The following is a 22,112-nucleotide window of genomic DNA, read 5'->3' on the forward strand; positions in this document are numbered from 1 at the left end:
GCATTATTCATAATTATTCACATATCAATTTAAATGTATGAAAATATGTCAGCATCTTTATTGTGAAATGTTATTGCAAGAACTCAATTTTACATCCAAATCAAAGCCTAACTGATCTTGCCTAGCACCATTGTCAAAAACCCTTAGCCCACAATATCAAGCAAAGGCATCCAAAAAGTTTGAAAATTGTTTACTCTTTCAAAGGTTTTGATTAACTTTTTTCTAAAACACATACACACACAAAGCCTATCCAACATTCCCCAAGTACCTCTCCACATCCATACTGAACCACAAAAGCAATCAAAAGAAACTAGAAACATATCTTAAAAGGACATACAATTTCAGTGGTTGTTTGAAAGATTTATGCATAGACAGATTACCGTTTTGCAACAGGCCTTTTTTTTTTACCAAATGAAAAGTCTCTATTTCAGCCATTGTTGCTTACAGCTGGAAATAAATCTTAACTTCTTATACCCAACTTAACCCTAATGACTTTTGTGGTCAAATGTCCATCTTTATTGAGCATCCAGCTTTACGACAGAAATATATTCCTAAATAACCCCTCCTCCCCCTTCCCCATAAAAAAAGAATGAGAATAAAACAGGAAAATGAGAAAAATGATTAGAGAAAATATCTGAGCAAGAGAAGTCTTCTCGCCAATTTGAATACATGTATAAGCATGAAATAGTCCTGCATTCAACAAATTCACCAATATTGTAGTATCGTTCATGAGAAAAGCATGATAATGAGAATAAGTAATCATTTGTAAGTCTGTGAAAAAGAAAATATGATAAAGGCAGCAAAATACTTACTACACTTAAAAAATAACCCATATCTTCTTCAGACTCTTCCCAAAGACAAGCCAATAACTTGCTGTCTCTTCTGGCTGTATAGACAACCATTTTAGTGGATGACAGGAAAATCTATAGACTCTCCTACCTTCGTTTTTTTTTAATGTGGTTCTTAATGGTTATGCTTTAATATAAGTAATTTTAACAAATATAATGGACATAAATAGGCATATCATATTTAGAGGTGAATCTGTGCCTCTTCACAAGCAGAAAATGATAAATAACTTTACCTTTTTCAGGACTGCTAATGTTATATTTTTTTCAAAGTTCAGTGGCATTAAAGAAGAAGCTGCTTTGTAATAATGGCACACAATCAAGGTAAAAACAGTAATCAAGACTCAAAAATAAAATCCTAAAAAAAAAAATTATTGTTTAATGCTAGCTGGATCTTTAGGTTGGTGCTAATCCTACCTACAAGAACCTGCTGCAAAATAATGAAAACTTTTCTGAAAATCACCAGTGTGCTGTCTGAGTTCAAGACTGACAAAAGTGTAAATGGCTGCCTTTTTCATTAAGAAACATCAACACATGGAGCATAATGTGCTGTACAAGCAAAGTTTTGTACCTAATAGTTACCAAGCACGAAGACAATGCATCAAGTATTTTCCAAGCAAAAATGTCTACAGGTATATAAAAAAAAGGTTTTCAAACATCATTCACTGAATCTTTGGGCAAATCAAGAAACACAAAACTCAAAACTTTCAAGGAATTTCCCTTGAAATCATACTTCGTCCCTGCACATCTCTGCATTTTCATAGGATCATCACAGAAAGCAAAGTAGACTGCCAAACAGATGAAAGTCGAAGTTCATAAGTTGCAGTAAATCACACCAACCAAAACAGCGAAATGTTATTGATATACAATGAAATTGCAAAAGTAACTAATTTTTATTATCTAAGCATAATATTTTTAACAGGAGAGGGTGAGGAGTTCGGTAGGAAGAATCTGAATGATTGAATGTATGTATAATCATGGCTGTATCTCAGGTATGCACATTCTCATCATGCATCTGTGTTTCAGAAGCCTTGGATCATTAAATCATGATGAAACAATTTACAATCCCTAAATAAATTGCATGCAATCATTATTCTGTCTAGTTTAACATATGGTAAAGATGTTAAGTTTTCAAATGGCCAGTATGACCTGCATTCCAAGTATTCAAAGATTTAATCCCATGACAAATTAAAACTTCATGTTGGGAGAATGCTGTATGAAAAGCTATGAAAAAATTGATTGTAACAGCTTTTCACTGCCTAACATTAAAACAGAGGCAGCAAATGAACATTTTTCTTGGTTTGTATTTGTTTATAATCTTTGATTAATAAGACATTTGAATAAAATTCTACATAAAAAGCCTGAATAATGTGCAGATTAACAAAACAAAGTAGCAACAAAGTCAAAATCCTTGCCTCATCTCAATAAATAATAAATTATAATTTGGATAAAAGATGGAAGAAAACATACAGGCAAAAGCAAATACAGACTTTGGAAAGGGAATGATGGCAAACAAAAAAAGATTTAAAGACAGACACAATTAGGTAGAAAACAAATACAGGAAAACATCTGAAAACAGTAGAACATTTCATTCTTGTAATTCCGAAATAAACGTGATCAATCAGTGATTCTTTACCTTCATCACTACACAATTTCTGTACAGTTTCTGTTAATAAGGTTATCAACCTATATAAAATAGTCAGATTTGTTAATACACAGCACCATATGGCATTTTTAATAAATGCAACATTATGTTATTTGAAAGATGGCTAATAATTCCCCAAGCCTCCCCCCCCAAAAATGAAAATCTAACAACAAGCAAGCTCATTTTGATTAATGAAGTCCAAGGTGTGTGCATGCATGAGTGTGTAGTAAGCATACATGCATGCAAATGAGATAAATGACTGTTAATGAGGATTTTATCCTCTTAAAAAAATGAGGGAATATGTTTTACACAAAAATATGTGAAACAAAACTGCCTGTCTTAACAGGATTTTTAAGAGGTAAACAAGTAGTGTGAAGGTTTCAAAGTTGAATTTTACTTCTTTCTTATGAATGCCAATACATTATAATCAGAACTCGTATATGCTGTTTAGATCCAGATCATTAAATAATGATAATAATTAAATTGAATATAATAATGTCTATCATTTTTTCTCATAGCTGATACACATGCTTACTAAGGACTGCCTTTGATCTAAACATTCAAACAGGCCTTATATAATAAAAATAGGTATAACCAATCTCTTTAATACCTGGGAAGTCTGCACAGATGTAAAGTTATTTCTCTATTTTGTGACAATATTCCACTACAAAGGGAAAAAAGTTCATGTGCGCATGCACACACAAACATACATAAGCAGAATGGCTTTGTACAAATACATTTCACAAGTACTGTCCATGGCAATGAAAAAAAAATCTGAAACATGGGATGCAAATAAGTGAACAAGACCGGATCAGAGGTTCTAGATCACCATTCAAAATTTATACAAGCATGTCTGAAACTTACAACAATTAACACTCTGTCCAGCATTGCATAACCTTGAAAGATGAGGTACCAAACTGCACATTTGAAAGTGTGACAATGAAAGTATTCAATAAATGGGAAAAAAGTGCATTACATAGCACTTCTGTGCATAGACAACTAAGTTTTAAACATAAGACATACATGCAAAGTGGGTATTAAATTGCAGGGAAGTAACTCATAACTCAATTTGCCTGTTGGCAACACTCCATGATGAAAGAAATAGACTCCAAATGACAAGGCATACGATTCCAACACATTTTCATCTGAAATATGTCAAGTTGCATCAGATTACCTAACAAAGTTTAAGGTAGTTACAAGTTCATTTCAATTAAAGTCTAATTGAACTAGAGATCTAAAATGGTATATCTAAAGATATAAAATCTATTAAACTACATAATTCCATTGCTTTATAAAATGCGCATGTAACACATATTTTGAAATGACTTAAAACAGCTTCTAAATAAGGAAATTTTAAAACAAACTTACACACATATGTGAGCAATCGGAAATGAACTTTGCTTAACAACTACATATACTTGTTCACAAACGTCTTCTACATTTGATGTAACCAAATGGAATGTAAAATACCAATAACAAAATCTTATTGTATTCATAAATGTCTCAAGCAACACTGTTACTACCTTTTTAACTGCTTGAGAGTGTATATCCTACAAAATTATTATATGATTCTTTAAAGAACATGTTCCCATATTATTCTGCTTTTTATTATACAACTTGCATAAAAGGGATATGCTTAGTTTAATTAAGTCTCTTAAAAGATAAATTACATAAACTTTCACTTCATTGATTAGCCAAGAAAGGAACAAGTCAACAACATATTTCTATCTCGTGGACTAGGATATTATTATTATATCTGGGGTAAGTTTTATAGTCACTAGCATTTCAAGCAAAAATAGGTAGTGACAGCTGATATTTTATAGTCAAAAATGGGAAGTTGAAGCTGAAATTAATTTCAAAGTGGCTGACAAGTTAACAAAGAATGATGCTGTCATTAATTTATCTCAGAAGTGTGTGGGTTTTTTCCTGAAGCACACAAAATGACTCAAATTCTATCATCAGTGAAGGATGCTGCTCATGCTACAGCTTGAATTCAATGCTAATGAGATATTGCCATAATAGTGATCCTAATATTGTGGAAGTGTGTTCTTGACAACTGCTAAAATGCAGATAAGAAATGTGACATTCCAAGATATGTATACTTTACAAAGGGAATAGTCATTTACTAAGATTAATAAAAATGTAATAAAAACATTTGGCCCTCAGTTTAGCCTCTAAAGCCATGTTTATCTCTCTCAGGATACAAGAAAACATGCTCTTCTTTTAGAAGTTCCCAGACTGTCAATGTATTGAGATAAACAGCATTGAGACAATAATTCTTGTATGCAAAATCAAATACTACTTGACAAGAGTAATGTTAATGTGTATGCACATGTGCATCCATGTTATCTATAGACTCAAGTAATCTACAAACCCATGTGATCTATAAACTCATGATTTATAAACCAATGTGACCTATAAAAAGATCATTGAAAGACAAAAGGCTGCTGTACATGATGCACTTTACAACAGCTATTACATTTATGACAATGAAGAAGAAGATGATGATAATGATGATGAAAGAATGTTGATAGTGGCAGTGTTGGTGGTACTGATGATAATAAAAGGTGGTGAAAGGTGTACAAATGTTCCTGTGATGGCGGTGTGATGGACACAGCAACTACAATGTGTTACCACTTCATGTCACTGAGGACCCACTGCTGTGATACTTCACCTGTACATGGACCTGGAAAAAAGAAAGGAGACCTTAGGTTGCACTTCATGAGTGTATTAAAATAAAAACAGTGTACCAAATACAAAAAGAATTTGAAAACAAAGTACATTTTTACATAATATTTACAGAAAAGACCAAACATTACTCTGCTATATGTAGTTTTTAAAAAAACAATGAAGTGTCAACAGCACAATTATTTAAAAGAAAATGACATGATCTGCCTACCTAATGAAGGTGTTTCTTTGTCATGCACAGATGCCTTTCCTAGACACTGGTCCGTATTGACGTGGCGTAAAGTAAGTAGCTGGAGATTGAAAAAACAAATTTCCCACGATAGAAAAAAAGCATATAGACTGAATTTTATTTATCGATGAACTTTTTTGATGTTGCCTTAGTTTTTAAAAGAAAAAATGAGCTCTATGCTGATTGTCACTTCTTTATCAAATAAATATACCACACTAATTAAGCCAATTTTATCAATCTTACTAAACATAATGTCTGTATTGTAATTTTTTTAAAAAAAATCCTGCTTGCTGCTACTGACCCTACATACTGCTGGTTATAGTAGTATATACCAGGAGTACAAATGTTTGTTAGTCTTTATCAAGATATGGGCAGAGAAGCAAAGTAAATTACATTTTTGCCGATACATTTGAAATGACTTGGTGCACAACTCATCAGCATGCACTCCAACACTATATCTGTAAAGGTTTAATTATGGTCAATACAGCTAACAGGTGTAGGTACACATCCACAGTAACTCTTTGCACTCTCAAACATGCACATAAGCATGACAACATGTGCATAGTTGTATACCTCCATTTATATAATAACATCGGTATTTATTAGTAAACAAGATGAAAAGGCAGACCAGAAATGGGGTTGAATATGAGAAAAAGAAAACAACCATTGACATCTAAACAGATTTGCAGAACTGGCTCTGGCACATTTTCATTTTATAGAATGGTGTTAATATCATTAGGGGCTTGGTAGGCACTTGCTACCTGCATGCTATCCCAAGATGGTAACTAAAAATCCTTATAAAATATTAGTGGTTTAGCAGACAACTAGCTCGTCTTTGCATGCGACCCTTCATGACCTTAACAGTATTTTAGAAAATGAAAATGATACAAAAGGCAAGAAAGCAGCAATAATGCCCCTCAGTAATACCACATGCCAACAAAGCAAGCCAATGCCAGCATCCCAAGTTACTGCCAATAACAGAGTGTATAAAAACACAGGCATCAATGGCGGAATTACAAAAAGTTGTGAGCACAGAAATACACATCTAAATGAGAAAACTGTGACAATAAGGTTTCATTAGCTTCTTATTAAGCACCTGTTAACATATTTAATAAAATCTATTATTTGTAAAGTGACAAATTTGAAAACAAATATTATAGTTATGTGAAAAAATTAATCATGTTATGATTAATATGATTTATTCCAATGCCCTGGAAAACCTAAGGACCATCTTGCATGTTTATGTAAAACTAACAGCTTTTGTTCTGTAATGTTCTTAGATAGGTCCTTCCTTATATATAAATAATTAATTTAACCTTCCTAAATATGTGATATGTATCTATATATCCTTACTTAAGCACTGTTCCTTTACTGACTTCAGTCTAATGTAAAACAGTGCACAACTATACTGAGATCCATGACACCAAAACGAACTGATCTAAAAATTAAAGCCAAAGCAATTAATGGCATATGAATTTTAAACTTTTTTTTAAAAAGCAAGCTTCACCAAAAAAACTCCCCCACACAATTCCCTCCTAAGCAAATATGCTACCTGCTGGCTGTAATCCCACTCAAGGTTGTGGACATCACAGCGAGAAAATTGTACCGAGTTGGATACAGCCTGCAGGCACAGGTTATCATCTGTCATGATCAGCCGCTTGGCTGTGTAGGAAAACACCTGACGATGTGAGGCCAAGCACCAACATGCAACACAACAGAAAAACAAAGCCATTTGTCAATGATGCGAACTACATCATATGTAGCATGCCCTGTTATTCATGCAGGACAGTCTGGCTTCTACTTGTCGTTGATCTGCACAGCTGTTGGGAGTCACTATCAAGCCATGAACTGCAAATCCCAACTGATGTTTAGATAAGCCCTTCCTTTAAAACGCAAGTTGCATGATACATGTCCACAAGCTCCTCAAATATTGGAAACAGAGATCATTTTCTTGGTGCTGTTTTCCAGGATATCCTGTCAAGCATTAGAACAATGAACTGCTATTAGAATGAGGGCACGCCAGACTATTCAGTTGCAGGCCGGTGGCACCATGCATCTCCTGCTTACCTGCATTTTAACTAATTCCAAACCAGCATCCCATGATGATAAAGCTCACATTATTAAGCCAGTTCACAGCACATCAACAAGCAGCAAGTGGATACCTGTATCTATGAACTAGGTATGTATTACAGCCATGAACAGTATGCTAAGGCCTGGACCTAGAGAAAAACAAGATTTTTTTTTTTGCTGTGCAATGGCAGGCACACTGGAAAACAACAGTAAGGCAGGTGATCAACAACAAAGACTGACATGAAGATCAGTAATAAAGAAGTTTATGTATCACTGAAGGTAGCAAGTTGGGCAATCAAGCAAGGAACAATTATTTAACCAGTACTTAATCATAATATTAAACCCAGTCTTGCCAAGCACCACATCAAGATATTTGAGTTCAAGCCTAAAAACAAACACTGACATTCTGATAACCATGGATGAAAAATCAAGAGGTGTTCCACTTAAATGACATATTCTACATCTCAAAAACCCAAACCCTTTAGAAAACAGAAACTAGTAAAAATCAGGTTCTCATAACTTTTGAATTACTGGGGAAAACATGATGTTAAAATACCAAGTCAGACAATAATAGGAGTAATAAGAATAATCCTGCATGGCAGTGTCTTGAACATGATTTTAGAGTAAGCAAGCTGTACTAAAGCACACTTATGTACCATTTTGGTAAGCATAAGTGACAGTGTGACCCGTAATGCAGGTTTGTTGCTTGTGGCCTCATCACGTAACCCCACACTTACTTTGGGTTATAGGTTCCAGGATAGACAACTTCCCAATCTTACATTTCAGCTTACCACCAAGGTCAATTTACCAAATTAGTGAATGCTCAGAGCAAGCAAAAAGAAACCAAAGATCACAAGCAAAACAAGCTGGGTTTTACCACGGGATGTAGGATGCCAACACAGTGAGAACTTTATCAGAAGCTAACCCAAATCAAACAAGAAAATAAACTGGAGTTGCTGGCAGGTTAATAGACTACAACCATCAAAACAATTTGACACAAAAATGCAATTTAATTCTTTATAATTTTATTTTTTCCTGAGGCAAAGCACCTGATTATCAACCTAAATTCACAGTTCTCATGCAGACAAGAATTTTGAGTGTATGTTTAAATTCTGATAACACTGAAGGCTGCAGACAAGAGTGGTATCTACTGAAAAGGCTTTGCCCGATCAATGAACTTATGTGCTGTCATGAGAGATTGGGGGAATGGCATTTTATGAAGAGCCAGTGACTAAGGCTATATCAAAGACAGCCAGCCCTCATGAGAGATGAGGTCTTAACCAAAACGCACATGGAAATTGCACTGTTCCATGAAATGAACAGTTTTTCACTCTGATTTGGAGAATGAATATCCATCAATGAACTAAACCCTTTCGTGTATACATTTAAATTGATATTTGACCCAAGTCTATTATAATGGACAATGGCCAAGAATTCTTCATGAAATGGCTGGTACACAATCTCATTTCGATACATCAGTTGTGATTGCAGTGAGGATCACACTCAACCGAGTACAAACCTCAGTAACCATACCTGCAGTAACCAACAAAGTTTAATAGGTTTTCCCAATAACTGGAGTAAAGATTACCTTTAACAGCCCATATTATTTGCAAAGTCAATGGAAAAAAAGAACAAGCTTATCAAGATGCAGTTTATTCACAGTCATCTGAGTAAAGACCAAGCTCAGATGTACAACATAAGTTTGTCCAGTTGCTATCATCTTCCATCTTTGCCTAGGACTTTAAAACAGAACGTACACTGACAGATTCAAAGGTGTTTTCTTTAAAAAGCAGCTTCTGAGTAACTACTCTGCATATCAAGTGCAGAAGGATAAAGACAGTATGCCCAGATTACTGCATGCTTTGTGAGCAGGCACAGAACCTTTCTGCAATGAAAGCTGACAGAGCTTGACACACATTATGGTACCATTATTTTTCCACGTTTTTGTAATGGGCTCACAGACATCTGGCTAGTAAAGCATAGAGCAAATCTCAGCATATCATGACTGCCAACATCAACATGGCACAAAGAGAAATTAAGCCACTGTTTTAAATTTTTATTTGCTTCCTACCCATCCGATGGCCAGGCCAGGATGCTCACAATCAAAACCACCCTTTTCACTGTCAGCAGAGAAGGCGAAATTCAGCAATGTGAATATATGTCATGCCCAGCAGTGCTAAACGATATACTGAAAGCTCAATATGTCTATTTTGATATTAAGCATGAGATAACCACTCCAGCAGTACAGCATTAATAACACAACATCAATGTAAGCTTTCATTTCCATTACAACCCAACCAGCAGTTAGGATTTAGATGCCAACAAAGCATTATGAAGATGTGGTGAAGTTTAAAAGTAACAATGTTACTTCAGTTAATCCAAAATGACAAAGCAAAATAACAGAAACAACCTGGTTACACATGCCTAAGCATATTACTAAGACATAGACTGCTCACTAAACATGCTGTTGAACCAAAAAAGCTATTTCATATAAATGAAATAAAAAATAATCATGCTTTATCTTATTTTTTTCTTCAATTTGAAGGTCTTAAAGAGCACCCACTGCCAAGTACTTTCCAGATGACTGAAATTTTTGTTAATTTTTTTAAAGGCATATTTTTAATTTGACACTTTGGGAAGTTCCATGCTTTCAGGAACTACTCAAGATTTGCCATTTAGTTAAAAACTAAGCAACCACCTATTATTCAAAAATTCTGCTTTGACATTCAATCAGTTTACCAAATGCCAGTGAAATGAAAATGTGAAAGACCTCACAAGCTGTGAATATGGTGAGAAAGAAATATTGCTAAAGAGAGGATTTCAAGGGACACGACAACACAGCAACACATGGCAGCAATGATGGTGGGAGGGGTGTTAGGGGTAATGAAGGTTGCCCTGCTAACTGAAGCTATACCTGTTGGTGATACTCCCATTTTTGGTTGCCGCCCAGCCCATGGCACTGAAATAATTTTACAGGGCCACCAAGAGCTGACACATCTAGGCACAGGTCATCTGTCTGTAAAGCTTTCTTTTTTGTGTATGAAAATATCTGTAAACAAGTTATATTGGACTATAAAAACAAGTGTTCATAGCTGACTTCTTTTCCTTCAGTTCAGTCACTTATGATGTGATTGATATTCGTTAATATCTTCTTCACTTGACTAAAAGCCATTTAAATAACAAAAAAAAAAAAAAAATTTGACAGAAAGGTTTTCACCAACCAAAAAATGTAACTTAAATTATGTAAGCTGCAAATTATATTGTTCTGTTGAGGATCATTAAAGGCTAACCCAAGTCATACATAAAATTAGGCTGTTAGCAAGTTAGCAGGATATACATGCAGCCATTATTAGCTTCTTACAAAAAATTAATTTTTGTTTACATTTTTTAATGGGAAAAGAGATTTTGACCTCTCTATGGTGAGAATTGCAATGTTTGAACATCTGCATTTTGTGAATAGAGACTGAATATCTTTTAATGAATCAGATTTGCTCATTTGAAAATAATTTTGTTCTTAGATTAGCCTTTAAGAAAATTTTTAGTATACCAATAACAACAATAAAGAAAAACAAGATGTTAGAACCAACTTTTGCATAAACCCCTACCCCTGAAAAGGAAACTTTCACACAAAAATTAACAGAGGTAAATTCATAAAACATTTCCAAAACAAAATATATGTATGAAATCAAAATACATCACATAATATTATGTGAACTTGGCCATCTTGTCATCTGTAGGACAGACACACTATTAACAAATTAAAAAATACATTGAAATGCTTTAAATAAGCAATTTGTTTAGAAATTAACACTTGTGGCTTCAATAAAAGTAGGCTTTTGGTAGCTTTAAATCTTTTCTCTTTAAAAACTCTAAACAATAAATCAAGAAATACAGAAAATTAACACATTTTTTGTGTTCCATTTCTATTATTTATTCTTATAATATTGCATCAGATGGTAAATTATCAGCTGTATGTCTGCTTTATAAACATCTTTATGTACCAATTTTAGTCAATAAATTAATTTTTGTACCCAGTAATGTTGAGTAAGGAAAGAACATGCCATTAAAAGCCTGTTCAAGTACCGTACCTGATTGCCTCCCTGACCATGGCACATGACAAGGCCAACTTTCTCTCCACTCTTACGACCCATAGTATCAACACACTGATTTGTCTCTTTATTTCGAATCTGTTAAAGACCAAATCAGACTGAGTATTAATCTGCATTTTTTAAAAAAGCAGGAAGTAAAAAGTGCAGTGCAGCTGATCAGAAGTTCTTTTCTCCATTTTTTTAAAACCTAAAGCACATAATGTTTGACAATATTTTGTTCAGAAAAATCTCAATGATTTTCTTATTTGTTTGAGTCTATGCATGTGGAAAGGAAAGAGAAATGATGTTCTTTATATTATACATGTTTAAAATCTCTCCAGAAATATTACACTGAAATAAAAAAAAAAAAAAAAAAATGTAGAGATTCATGCAAGTCATGAAAGATCAAGCAGTAAAAACAAATTCATAATAAAGATGATAAATTTGAATCTGAAGCCCACCTCGCCTAAGGAGTGGTAGTCCAATGGTAACTGTGATTCAGGATAAACGTTTTCCAGATACCAGCGGAAACTTTTGCACTGAAGTTTTTCACGCAAAATCTTCCTCTCTGACACATCTCCATATTCAGTTGCTTTCACACCTGTTGAAAATTGGGAATAAAACATGCTTCAGTTCCATCACAAACTTTACTATGCAATAGCCCTTTTTAAGCGGTTAAAACTATCAACAGAAATAATGACCATCAAAAAGGAGACATTGCTCTAAAAATTTTATTACTGCTTGAAACGTAAATAACTAAAGAAATTGGCAACTATGATTTACCTGGATTTATTTTATAAAAGAAATCCTTGTAGTCATCCATCCACACCTCTACAATTCGCTGAGTATTGTGATTTATGATGCGAGCAACGCCACCTGGCCATGAGTATGGCGATGTTTTGCGGAATACATGACCCACACGAGAACATGTCACAATAAGAATCTGTCCACCACACATCCATATCTGTGATTAAAAAGAAAAAGAAGTTTAGAAAACAGCAAAGGATCCTGTTGTTCCACAAACTGTAGACTAGTAAGATATACACTAGAAAAATACTTGACGAGTTACAGATGATGCGTGATTTATGATGAACCAAGAAAAGCATAAATAAGAATAAAAATAAATTTTGAGATCTCCAGCCAAGATAAATCATCTATAAAACTGAAGTTTAAATCAAAACAAAGAAAAAAATAGCATTGAAATGTTTTGTCCAAACTGTAAGCATGAATTTAAAATTTTGTTCAAATGTTCCTTTTTTTTAAAAACCAATAAAAATATATGTAATGCAATATCATCATATGACTTGATAGATTCTAAAATGCTCCATCTCTAATACACTTGCTCTTACCTACACAATACTGTATAAAAAATACTGAACAGATACCCTTCCTCTCAGAATAAGTTTGGGACAGAACTGAGCTCATCTGACGTGAATCTTCTCAGCACTAATGAAAATCATGTGGGTCAGATGTCTGACTGCTTTGACTTACACGGACTATAATTTTATGTTAACATGTGAAGATGAGAACCAGTTAACTTACCCTGAACGACATCTCAAGGTTCTCTCCTCCCCAAATGTCCATTCCCTCATCGTAGGAACCCAGTTCATAAAAGTAGTCACGGTCAATAGAAAACAATCCTCCTGCCATTGTTGGTGTTCTGCAAGCCAAGACCACAGACAGAAAACATTATCAAGCAGCACATGAAGCCTTCTCATGGGTTGAAATAAAAACCTCAGACATAAAAGGTGTAAAGTTAAATCCTTTGTTAATCTGATCAAACAAAATTAATGCAACAGACTTAAACCTAACTATGAAACCATATTCATGCTTAAAAAATATGGAGTTTTTGTTAACGTAACTTATAATTATTTCAGTAATCCTTTCTTTGTGAAAACTGTAGTTGTAAGTTAAGAACATATATATACATTCGTTGTGTCAGTTGTTTTTAAACATGGGAATACTCAATCAGAATATTCCAGTTATTGAATTTAACAATTAATCAAAATCAAAAATCAAATCAAAACAGACTTTATTGTCTGTCCAGGAGAACCAGGACAGAAATTTGTCTTCGCTCACAAGGGCAGGCATACATACTCATACAGACATTTAACACACAGTTAGAAGTAAAAGTTAGGAGCAAAAAAGTGTAGATTGCACCGTTCCATCAAAGCAGTTTATGTTTATCCTAACAACAAACCTTGGGTGACCAAGGGCCTAAAAGCAGTGCTTAACAAAAAGAAACATGTGTTCTTCACGGGTTCTGCCCACGACAGAAAATTAGTACATAGAGAGTCCATGATGCTATCCGTTTGGAATTTTGTGGTAACAGACTGAAAACTAATGATAGTAATCACGGTCAATGAAAAAATGTTGCAATTTATTTATATTGCTACCTAGGGCCAACTGTTACAGAAAATTGGCATTGTGTGTGAAACTGCTATGGATGACAAATTTTATGGGTGGCCAGGTCTGGGAAATCTTCAAACTGCACTCTAATATGGCCTTCCCACCCTACCAATGAGAGAAAAAAGCCTAAACAAAAAAAAAAAAAAAAATCCCCAACAAATATTTAGAACCATATGCAAAGTCCACTGCAGGTAAGTACATTAATGTCCTTTTATGAACTGCTTACTCATAGCTATGGAACAAAGACCTGTTTGGCACCTGTTTACACCAACTAGACTATACTCTGCTTGTGACCCACAACTACTAAGGCAGTTTTACATCGGGCCCATAACTATGGCTGACTGTCTTTTCACTTGGAGGCATTATGGCAAGCAAACATGAGACAATTTTTCTTATATTCCTGCTTCAAAACACCAGAGAACTCTCATCTAATGAAAATGGTGTGAATTCATGTACCGAGTGGGAACAGCGCGATCTCCATTTCTTCTATCAAGCTCACGCTGTGGCACAGGATACCAGCGGAAGTTTAGCTTCCAGTTAAATCCTCCCCAAGTCATGTCTGATCCTGTGATATATTCGAATGTGTCATCGCTAATCACATCAATGATGGGGCACACCACTGATTTCCTGCAGAAACCAAGTTTTCAAATTAGAATAACAAATTTCACAAATAGGCAAGAATGGCCAAAGATTTCTTACCATACCATGATTTATAAGATTATGTTTTTAAATATTTACCATTCCGCTAACATTTTATTCGAGAAAAAAATATAGATTTCTGTATAAAGTGTGCCAGCAAAAGAATCAGTTTGTGATTGAGAGGATCTTTGTGATGCGGATACTAGCGCGTTACAAAACTACATCATCCTCATCATCATCATCATCCTCATCATGTATCAGACTTTTAACCATCTTGACTGTTCCTTGTGTTGCTTGTTCAACATGCCAATTTGGAGTGCTAATCTGATTCTGCGCTTTAAATTATCTTGACCAAACAAAAAACTGTTGAGATCATGACTCACAATCTTACCTATCTTTATGAATTTCTGACAGCAATGGTTGTAGCCACCCCTCTGTGCACTCACAGTGAGCATCAAGGAATGTCAGAACCTGTCCCTTTGCCACTGAGGCACCTGAGAAAGAAAAGCCAGAGAAAATCAATAGTCAGGTCAACACATTTTTAGTTTTCTACTTACTAACATAAATAAAAACTTATGCAATATGACATGTACAGGTAGAAAAGTAAGTATCAAAAAGAATGCAAGATGACTGCTGGGTGGCTATTTATACAATCACTTCTTATATGCATAATGCATAAAATCATACCTTTCAAGCGAGCTCGAATAAGCCCTGTCCGTTTTTCTAAACGAACAACATGGACACGAAGTGGCAACTTTGCAACATAGTCATCTAGCTTCCTCCCAAGATGCTCTGTAAAGAAGATGCTGACTTAGTCATGGTTGAAGTCTCCACCACAATAAAGTCAAGTTGAAAAAAGTATCCGTCATCAGTTATTTGTCACATTACTAGTATCAGTCATTGGGTGGAGGTAAAGGGCACATGGATAGATGCAGCAGTTGACAATACCTGCTACTCATGCCTGCATTGGACAATGGTGAGCAGGACTTGCACAAGACAACCAGTCCAATCCTTCACGTTCACAAGTCAGTGTTTTTGCCTGCATTCATGACATCGACCATCCTCCAAAGTATCGTGAAGGACAGTCTTTGACAAAATGTCGTGCCAGGTCACATGGCCAAACCTAACCAGTTTATACCACGACTGTTGAAAGTAGGGGTTCCTTGTGCTGCACAAGTGTGGCAACTGTGCTTTTTGTATAGGGTCACTGGTTTCAAATTCTCGGTCTGAGATATGGAGCAGCCTCCTCCGGCACTTGTTCTCAAATGCCTGGATTCTTCTTTCCCCATCAACAAGCCAAGTCCATGTGTCACATCAGTAAAGCGGGATCAGTACTATTAGGGACTTGTACAGATTGTACTTTGTAATAAATTTATGGTAATGGCTGCACTAGACTCTGTCCAGCCTAACCATTGCCACTATTGCAGTCAGGATCATGAAATAAAGTCTTGTCTTATGATGTAGATATCTGTTTTGGAGCTGCCTTCTTTCAAGAGGGTGGCTCGCAAGTACTTAAAGTTGTTTAACTATTCGAGCTTACTCTGTTCATGTGGATAATCTGGTTTGCCCTTGCCAGTGACCATGACTTTATTCTCGTCAAAAAGTCATCCTTGATGACAAATGCTACTTGAAATTGTTTCCCCCAAAATACAACTGGACAGGAAGACATTCTGCTTACGTAACATAAGGGAAAAAACAGTAATGTCCTTCAAACTGAATCTTACTTCCCATCCCTTGTATCTTGCTGCTGCCAGATGATAATACAATACATTTAAAGGTGATGTCAAAGATATATATAATGATTTCATACATATGTTCACTCCCATTTGCAATACTTTGTATTAAAAATAGACACATCTATCATACTTATATTGAAATAATACACCAAAAAATTTGCATACAGAGTTCTCTGAATATATCTTCCGAATGTTTTTACATAACAATATAACATACCCTTCTCACTTGCATCATCAACAAGGATAACTTCTTCGACCAATTCCCATGGAGATCGATTGATTATGCTCCAAACAGTCCTCAGCAATGTTGACCAGGCCTCATTGTGAAACACAATTACTACACTAGTTTTAGGAAGCTCGTTTAGTGTGGGATAGGACTTCTTCTTACATCTACACAGGAAGAAAAAGATAAATTCAGTGAAACAATTTGGTTTTTTTTCGGGCCAACATGAGTTTTATCAGACTTTTACTCTAAACATTAAAACTGTCTCTCAAATGTATAAAAATGGTAGATTTTATTTTTAATGAGAACAGTTTGTAATTGCACATTCATGTGAATGCATGCACCCACACACACACACATGCAACAAACATACTTTGAGGTGTGAGGTTTTGTAATTTGACAAGAAATATACATCTCACAAATCTGCTATTTCTTGGAAAAAAAATCCCCCAAAATTACCCATCCATGCGATAATCAGGCAAGGATCGATTGAGAGACATCATGTCACTGGCTACCAGATTGAACTGATTGATCTTGAACAGTTCTTTTGCTTGTGCCTCTTGGTCCTTGGGGACAACTACTGCTTTACCCATCTCTCCTGGCCCTGTTGGTGTCTTGGTTAGCAACCCTATAACAGTCAATAAACAGATGAAGAAAAACAGAAAAAGTAAAAGAGAGACGATAATAATGGTGGAGAATACCATTAACTATAAATTAAAGCAGAAATATTTACTGCATAGGAAACAAAAGAGAAGAAATGTAGATGTAGGTTAAGGACAGCACGGTGTAAAGCAACACATAAATAATGAAATTATTGTTAAAAAAACCCCACAGTAAATATGACACTAGCATAAATGAAGTGCTTCAAATTTCTACGTCTATTTCAGCAAATCTTCTGTGTCTATGCTCATTTAGCTGTCAAGTTATGCTTCCCACAAGCTTTTTTTTGGTCTTTGAGTGTAAAAAAAAAAAAAGTTTACTTGCATGTGTTTAAAAAAAAACAAAACTAAAGTATTGACAGGTGATATTGTGTTACATCTCACCTTTAGGTATTATTTTATCGAGGAAGCCTGGACTGTCCTGTTTTGTAAGTCCTCCTCCATTAGCTGCACCATTATTCCCACTGTTACAACTGTTACTGGTGTTGGTGCAGTCCGTAAAATACATGAGAACAAATACATCCACCATTACCCACACCATGGATGTTAAGATGATAACTTTACAATACTGCAGGCGAATCCTTCGTGACGACATTTTGATTCTGAATCTTTGGACTTTTTTCCTTTTTAGTTTTGCATCTGATCACAAGCAACACAATTAAAATGTTAATGGTAATTGAAAGACACGCATCTTTAAAAGCAAATCTTTCTGACAAGCAATAGAGCATCCTCTTAGAGATGTTGAAGTCATATACACTACAGACTCGCTGTTGTTCCCTATAGATAAAGGAACTTGCCATCACACAGTGAAAAGTTATGTATTCTCACATATAAACACATACTGGTCTGTTAATACTCTGGGTCTAAAAAAAATGGAAAAGAAAAGAATCTGAAAATATTTTGCAAAAAGGTCATTAGCTTCATAAGTAAAAAGCCTGCTGGTAAAAAAGCCAACTGATGAAAGATGAAGACAACCTAAGACATATGTTGTTTCTGGTCAGATGACATGTCAAAGATCAACCCTCTCAGTTTCCTTCCCAGACGAAAGCCATACAAATCCACTGAGACATCATAGTTGCATTAAAATAAGGCTTGACAAAGAATGAGTAGTGAAGGCAAGCGGCTTCTCAAGTGGCCCTGTTGTTCAAATAGGCCTCTACAACTGCAAATACAGAGAAAGGAAGCATCTGAAGCTCGATCAACACATCGCTGCAAACCACACTGCCTGACATGGGATTTACACTGCTATCCTGGTGTGTGCTTATGTGCTCTTGTGTTTTGCAATGCAGGCTACCCTGCACACTTGAAACAGTGCATGTGGTAGAAATCAATTCCTTTGATGCTATTAGGCTAGACTTGATAATGAAGCATATGTACAACTTTGTCTCCTCTGTTCCTTCTTAGTTTAGGTCTTGTAGGTAGTTTTTAATGTCAGGTCACCCTCTTTATTAGATCCTACTTAAAGATATTTTTAAAAGTTAATGACCTACAAAAAGTTCTTTACTTTCCTGTTCCTTAAGTAACAACTCGCATATGAAAATGCTTGTTAATATTTAAGGCAGTAATTGTTTATGAAATAATAAACACTTGCCAAAAGAAAAAAAAAAAGTAAGGCAACATTCTACATGTCATAGTTTTTCCTTCTCTTTCTCTCAACCACTACTCCTCTCCTCTCACTTAATATGACTACAATGCAGCAAAAGCAGCATAGTTCTTTAAGTTAGTGTCTTACCATTTTAAGTAAGTTTGCCGGGTATCTTACAAGTATAAAAATAGGATACTGTTAATGCTGTCTGAATACAATGAGCACTTGTATTACTAAGTCAGCTTACAAGAAAGTGCAATTCTCAAGCCTGCTAATTTTCAGTCATAATCATTGATCTCCACTCATTTTCTTTCCCCAAAAGATATGCAACAGTTAAGAATTCTCTAGAATGGCTTTTCCTTTTTACTTCTTTATGAGTATTAAGAATCTGTGTTAGAAATAAAGCAGCACATTTTTGCTTCAAACAATATGCTACGAATTTTAAAGTACATGAACACATTTTACAGTAGATATGCGTTCTATCCATGAAAGGTCAGCCACAACATCCTGTAAAATCCACACTGACTGGGCTTCACCTTATTAAATCAGCCTTATACTGAGTGCTTGTTATTTTATATCCTGCTCGGGAAGACTGAACAACACAGCTGAAACTCAAAGGTTCAGTAAGGCTTACATGCCAGAAAACAGTTTTTTGGACCATTAAAGTACCTGAGGTTTTTATGGCTCTTACCATCTTGATAGGTACTTAAACAGTTGGTGGTTATTTCTATCATTATTAAGAACTGGATGTTACTGAAAGATAAGATGTGCTGGATTGTTTTTGTTTAATATCCTGGAATTTAATCAATTGCACAATGGCTCTTACCCTCTTGATAGGCACTTAAACAGTTGGTGGTTATTTCTAGCACTTCCATTATTATGAACTGGATGGTACTGAGGGATAAGATGTGCTGGATTTTTCAAAAAATATCCTGGCTTGCAATCAATTGCAAACATCAAACACAGCCAAATACTGTGAGATATCATTGCAGCTCTTCTTTCACACCTCTGTTACTAGCACATGATTCTGGTTTCTCATATTCATTCAATACATATTCCTATTTAATTTTTTACTTGGGCAAACAAAAAGTGATTTTAAAAACACTTTAAATGTGAATTAGGGACATATTTTAATTTTACATGCAATAAAGAGATAAGATTTGCTTAATTAACTTGTTAAAAAGAACACTGAAAAAAAATTCAGGAAAAAAGGTCCCATAAATATTTCGTTGAAAGACTTCATGGAAACCACTAATTCATGAGCTGAGTGTTAATTAAAAAAATTCCCCATCTCAATGCATAGTTTTTATAACTTAAGGGATAAATTACTATTTCAGAATACCTGCAGACCCACTTAGTAATAATATTCCAATCTTATTGTACTGTAAAATACAACAATAGTACCATCTTCCCAAACAAACTTAATAATCAATCGATTTTATTTAAATAGAACAAGTCCTCAGTTAACATATAAAATAAGCAATATGATTAAAGCACTAATTCCTCTGACTGGTATAAGTACTTTCAGAAGGACAACCAAAGTTCACATGAAAGAAAATGCTCTATATTACAAATAACAAATCAAAAACATACCAGACAAATATAACAAGCCAAATTTAAAAAAAAATCAGATCAATGTTTACCTAAGCACACCAAATGGGTAATATTTGTGACAGTTTAGGCCAGGGATGCACAACCTACGGCCCGCGACGCGGTGCCATCCGGCCCGCGAAACTTCTGCCCACAGTGCAGGAAATCGGCATGTTAGTAATAAAAGAAGACCTTAAAAAACGAAAAAAAAAAAAAGGAAGAAGAAGTATTTATCCCCACGTAGGGGCGTTTCCCAATCTTTTTTTTCGATGGATGAACATTTCGATTCAGTGCTCCGACTTGGTGTCTCTACGATGAGGCCCGGACATTCAGAAGTTGGTTTCAGGTACATAATTAATGGTAAGTACAACTTGTTTCTATAAAAAATGGTATCTGCTCTATTTTTTTTCCTTTTTGTATTTTTGCGGTGAAGTGGCCCACGACACGGTTGTCCGAAATGGATATGGCCCGCGACACGGCTGTCCGAAATGGATATGGCCCGCAGGCCGAAAAAGGTTGGGCATCACTGGTTTAGGCAATTTGCACAATCAGATAAATCTGGAGGAAACCATAAAAAACTAACACTTTTTGGCATTGTAAAGAGTGATCCTTATTTTCTGCTACATGCATTTAAGAAATAACTATGTCATAATCCACTAGTTGGATTCTTATAGTCATGAATTTTTATTCTTAAAGCTGTCCTTTTTAAAACTGTCTTTATTGTTGTTATGATCAAAGAAAATCTGTTGTTCTTATTATTTGTTAAAGAAATACATTGATGTATGTCATAAATACGGAAACAAATGCATAAAAAAAATAGGAAAAAGAATGAATAGTCATAGTCTCAAAGCAATGAGAAATAAAGCACTGATATCAGTATATACTTAGTACTATTAAGTATTGGTGTAATTAGTAGCCATATCTTCTAGTCTAATCTTATGAGTCAAATGATACATACAAAGGAGAGAGATTTCTTTTTTACTGCACAAGACAAGTTTGAAGAAGCATAATGTTACAAAGAATATTATAATTATTATAAAATTGCCAATGGCAGACTCAAAGAAGGAAGAGAATTGTTTATACAGCCTCCCAGTAGTAGGAAAACCATTGACATGCATATACAACTGACATAATAATTTATAATCTTACTTAATAATGGTAACCAGAACCATAGAATATGGTAACCAGAACCATAATAAGTAATCATAAAGATAATAAGCTAAAGAAATATATCTGATGATTAACATTCCATCATTACATTCTATAATCAGAAAACTTGGTGGCAGTGGCTGAAAGTGTTTAAACTTAAAACTCTGTAAAGCTGTTTGTAGTATGAAAGTTGCTCACAACGGACACACATTATATAGATCTGTATTGATAAACAACATACCATAATCTCTTCACGACCATGATGCTCAGAACTTATATCTTATCACTTACATTTTAGCCGATTTCACCTGCCAAAGTAATTAATATTATACATCGTTGAGAATTTCTTACACTTGGTGGCGTGTTCTTTTCTTAATCATACACATATCCCTGCCAACAGCGCAATCCTCACCTGTGTTCTCATAGGACGCACCTGACTAGCGACACCACGTCTGCACTAGCAGTACCAGTTGAGCCTACATCGCTAACAACAAAATTAATGTTATAAAAACGAACACTATTCACTTAAAGAAAACAGACGCTTATCAAAAATTTAA

The 22,112-nt window shown here is 34.9% G+C and overlaps 1 protein-coding gene across 6 annotated transcripts; it reads right to left on the minus strand.

Annotated features, from left to right (window-relative positions):
* Nucleotides 1–173: 173 nt before the first annotated feature.
* Nucleotides 174–22,107, minus strand: LOC112563599 (polypeptide N-acetylgalactosaminyltransferase 13-like). 6 transcript variants are annotated; one of them, XM_025237712.1, is made up of 15 exons: nucleotides 21,968–22,107; nucleotides 18,207–18,393; nucleotides 17,616–17,870; nucleotides 17,032–17,200; nucleotides 16,567–16,739; nucleotides 15,301–15,405; nucleotides 15,005–15,107; nucleotides 14,431–14,601; nucleotides 13,108–13,225; nucleotides 12,349–12,529; nucleotides 12,027–12,166; nucleotides 11,566–11,664; nucleotides 6,960–7,085; nucleotides 5,390–5,468; nucleotides 174–5,176 (listed from the first exon to the last, which is right to left on the minus strand). In XM_025237712.1, exons 3-15 carry the CDS (start codon nucleotides 17,824–17,826, stop codon nucleotides 5,121–5,123), a joined length of 1,731 nt encoding a protein of 576 aa, XP_025093497.1. In that variant the 5' UTR covers nucleotides 17,827–17,870; nucleotides 18,207–18,393; nucleotides 21,968–22,107; the 3' UTR covers nucleotides 174–5,120. The 6 variants fall into 6 exon arrangements, with proteins under 6 accessions (XP_025093497.1, XP_025093493.1, XP_025093494.1 ...); XM_025237708.1 differs by lacking the exon at nucleotides 6,960–7,085 and adding an exon at nucleotides 10,392–10,526; XM_025237709.1 differs by lacking the exon at nucleotides 6,960–7,085 and adding an exon at nucleotides 10,392–10,526 and having other exon boundaries at nucleotides 21,907–21,980.
* Nucleotides 22,108–22,112: the final 5 nt, after the last annotated feature.

This window comes from Pomacea canaliculata, linkage group LG5 (genome assembly GCF_003073045.1).
Source record: "Pomacea canaliculata isolate SZHN2017 linkage group LG5, ASM307304v1, whole genome shotgun sequence".
Taxonomy (NCBI): Eukaryota; Metazoa; Mollusca; class Gastropoda; order Architaenioglossa; family Ampullariidae; genus Pomacea; species Pomacea canaliculata.

Coding starts and splice junctions, on each gene's coding strand:
- LOC112563599 (XM_025237708.1), bottom strand. CDS start 17,826: ATGTCGTCACGAAGGATTCGCCTGCAGTATTGTAAAGTTATCATCTTA. Junction 17,201..17,615: donor CGATAAAATAATACCTAAAG/GTGAGATGTAAC, acceptor TGACTGTTATAG/GGTTGCTAACCAAGACACCA. Junction 12,167..12,348: donor CTTTTATAAAATAAATCCAG/GTAAATCATAGT, acceptor AATTTTCAACAG/GTGTGAAAGCAACTGAATAT.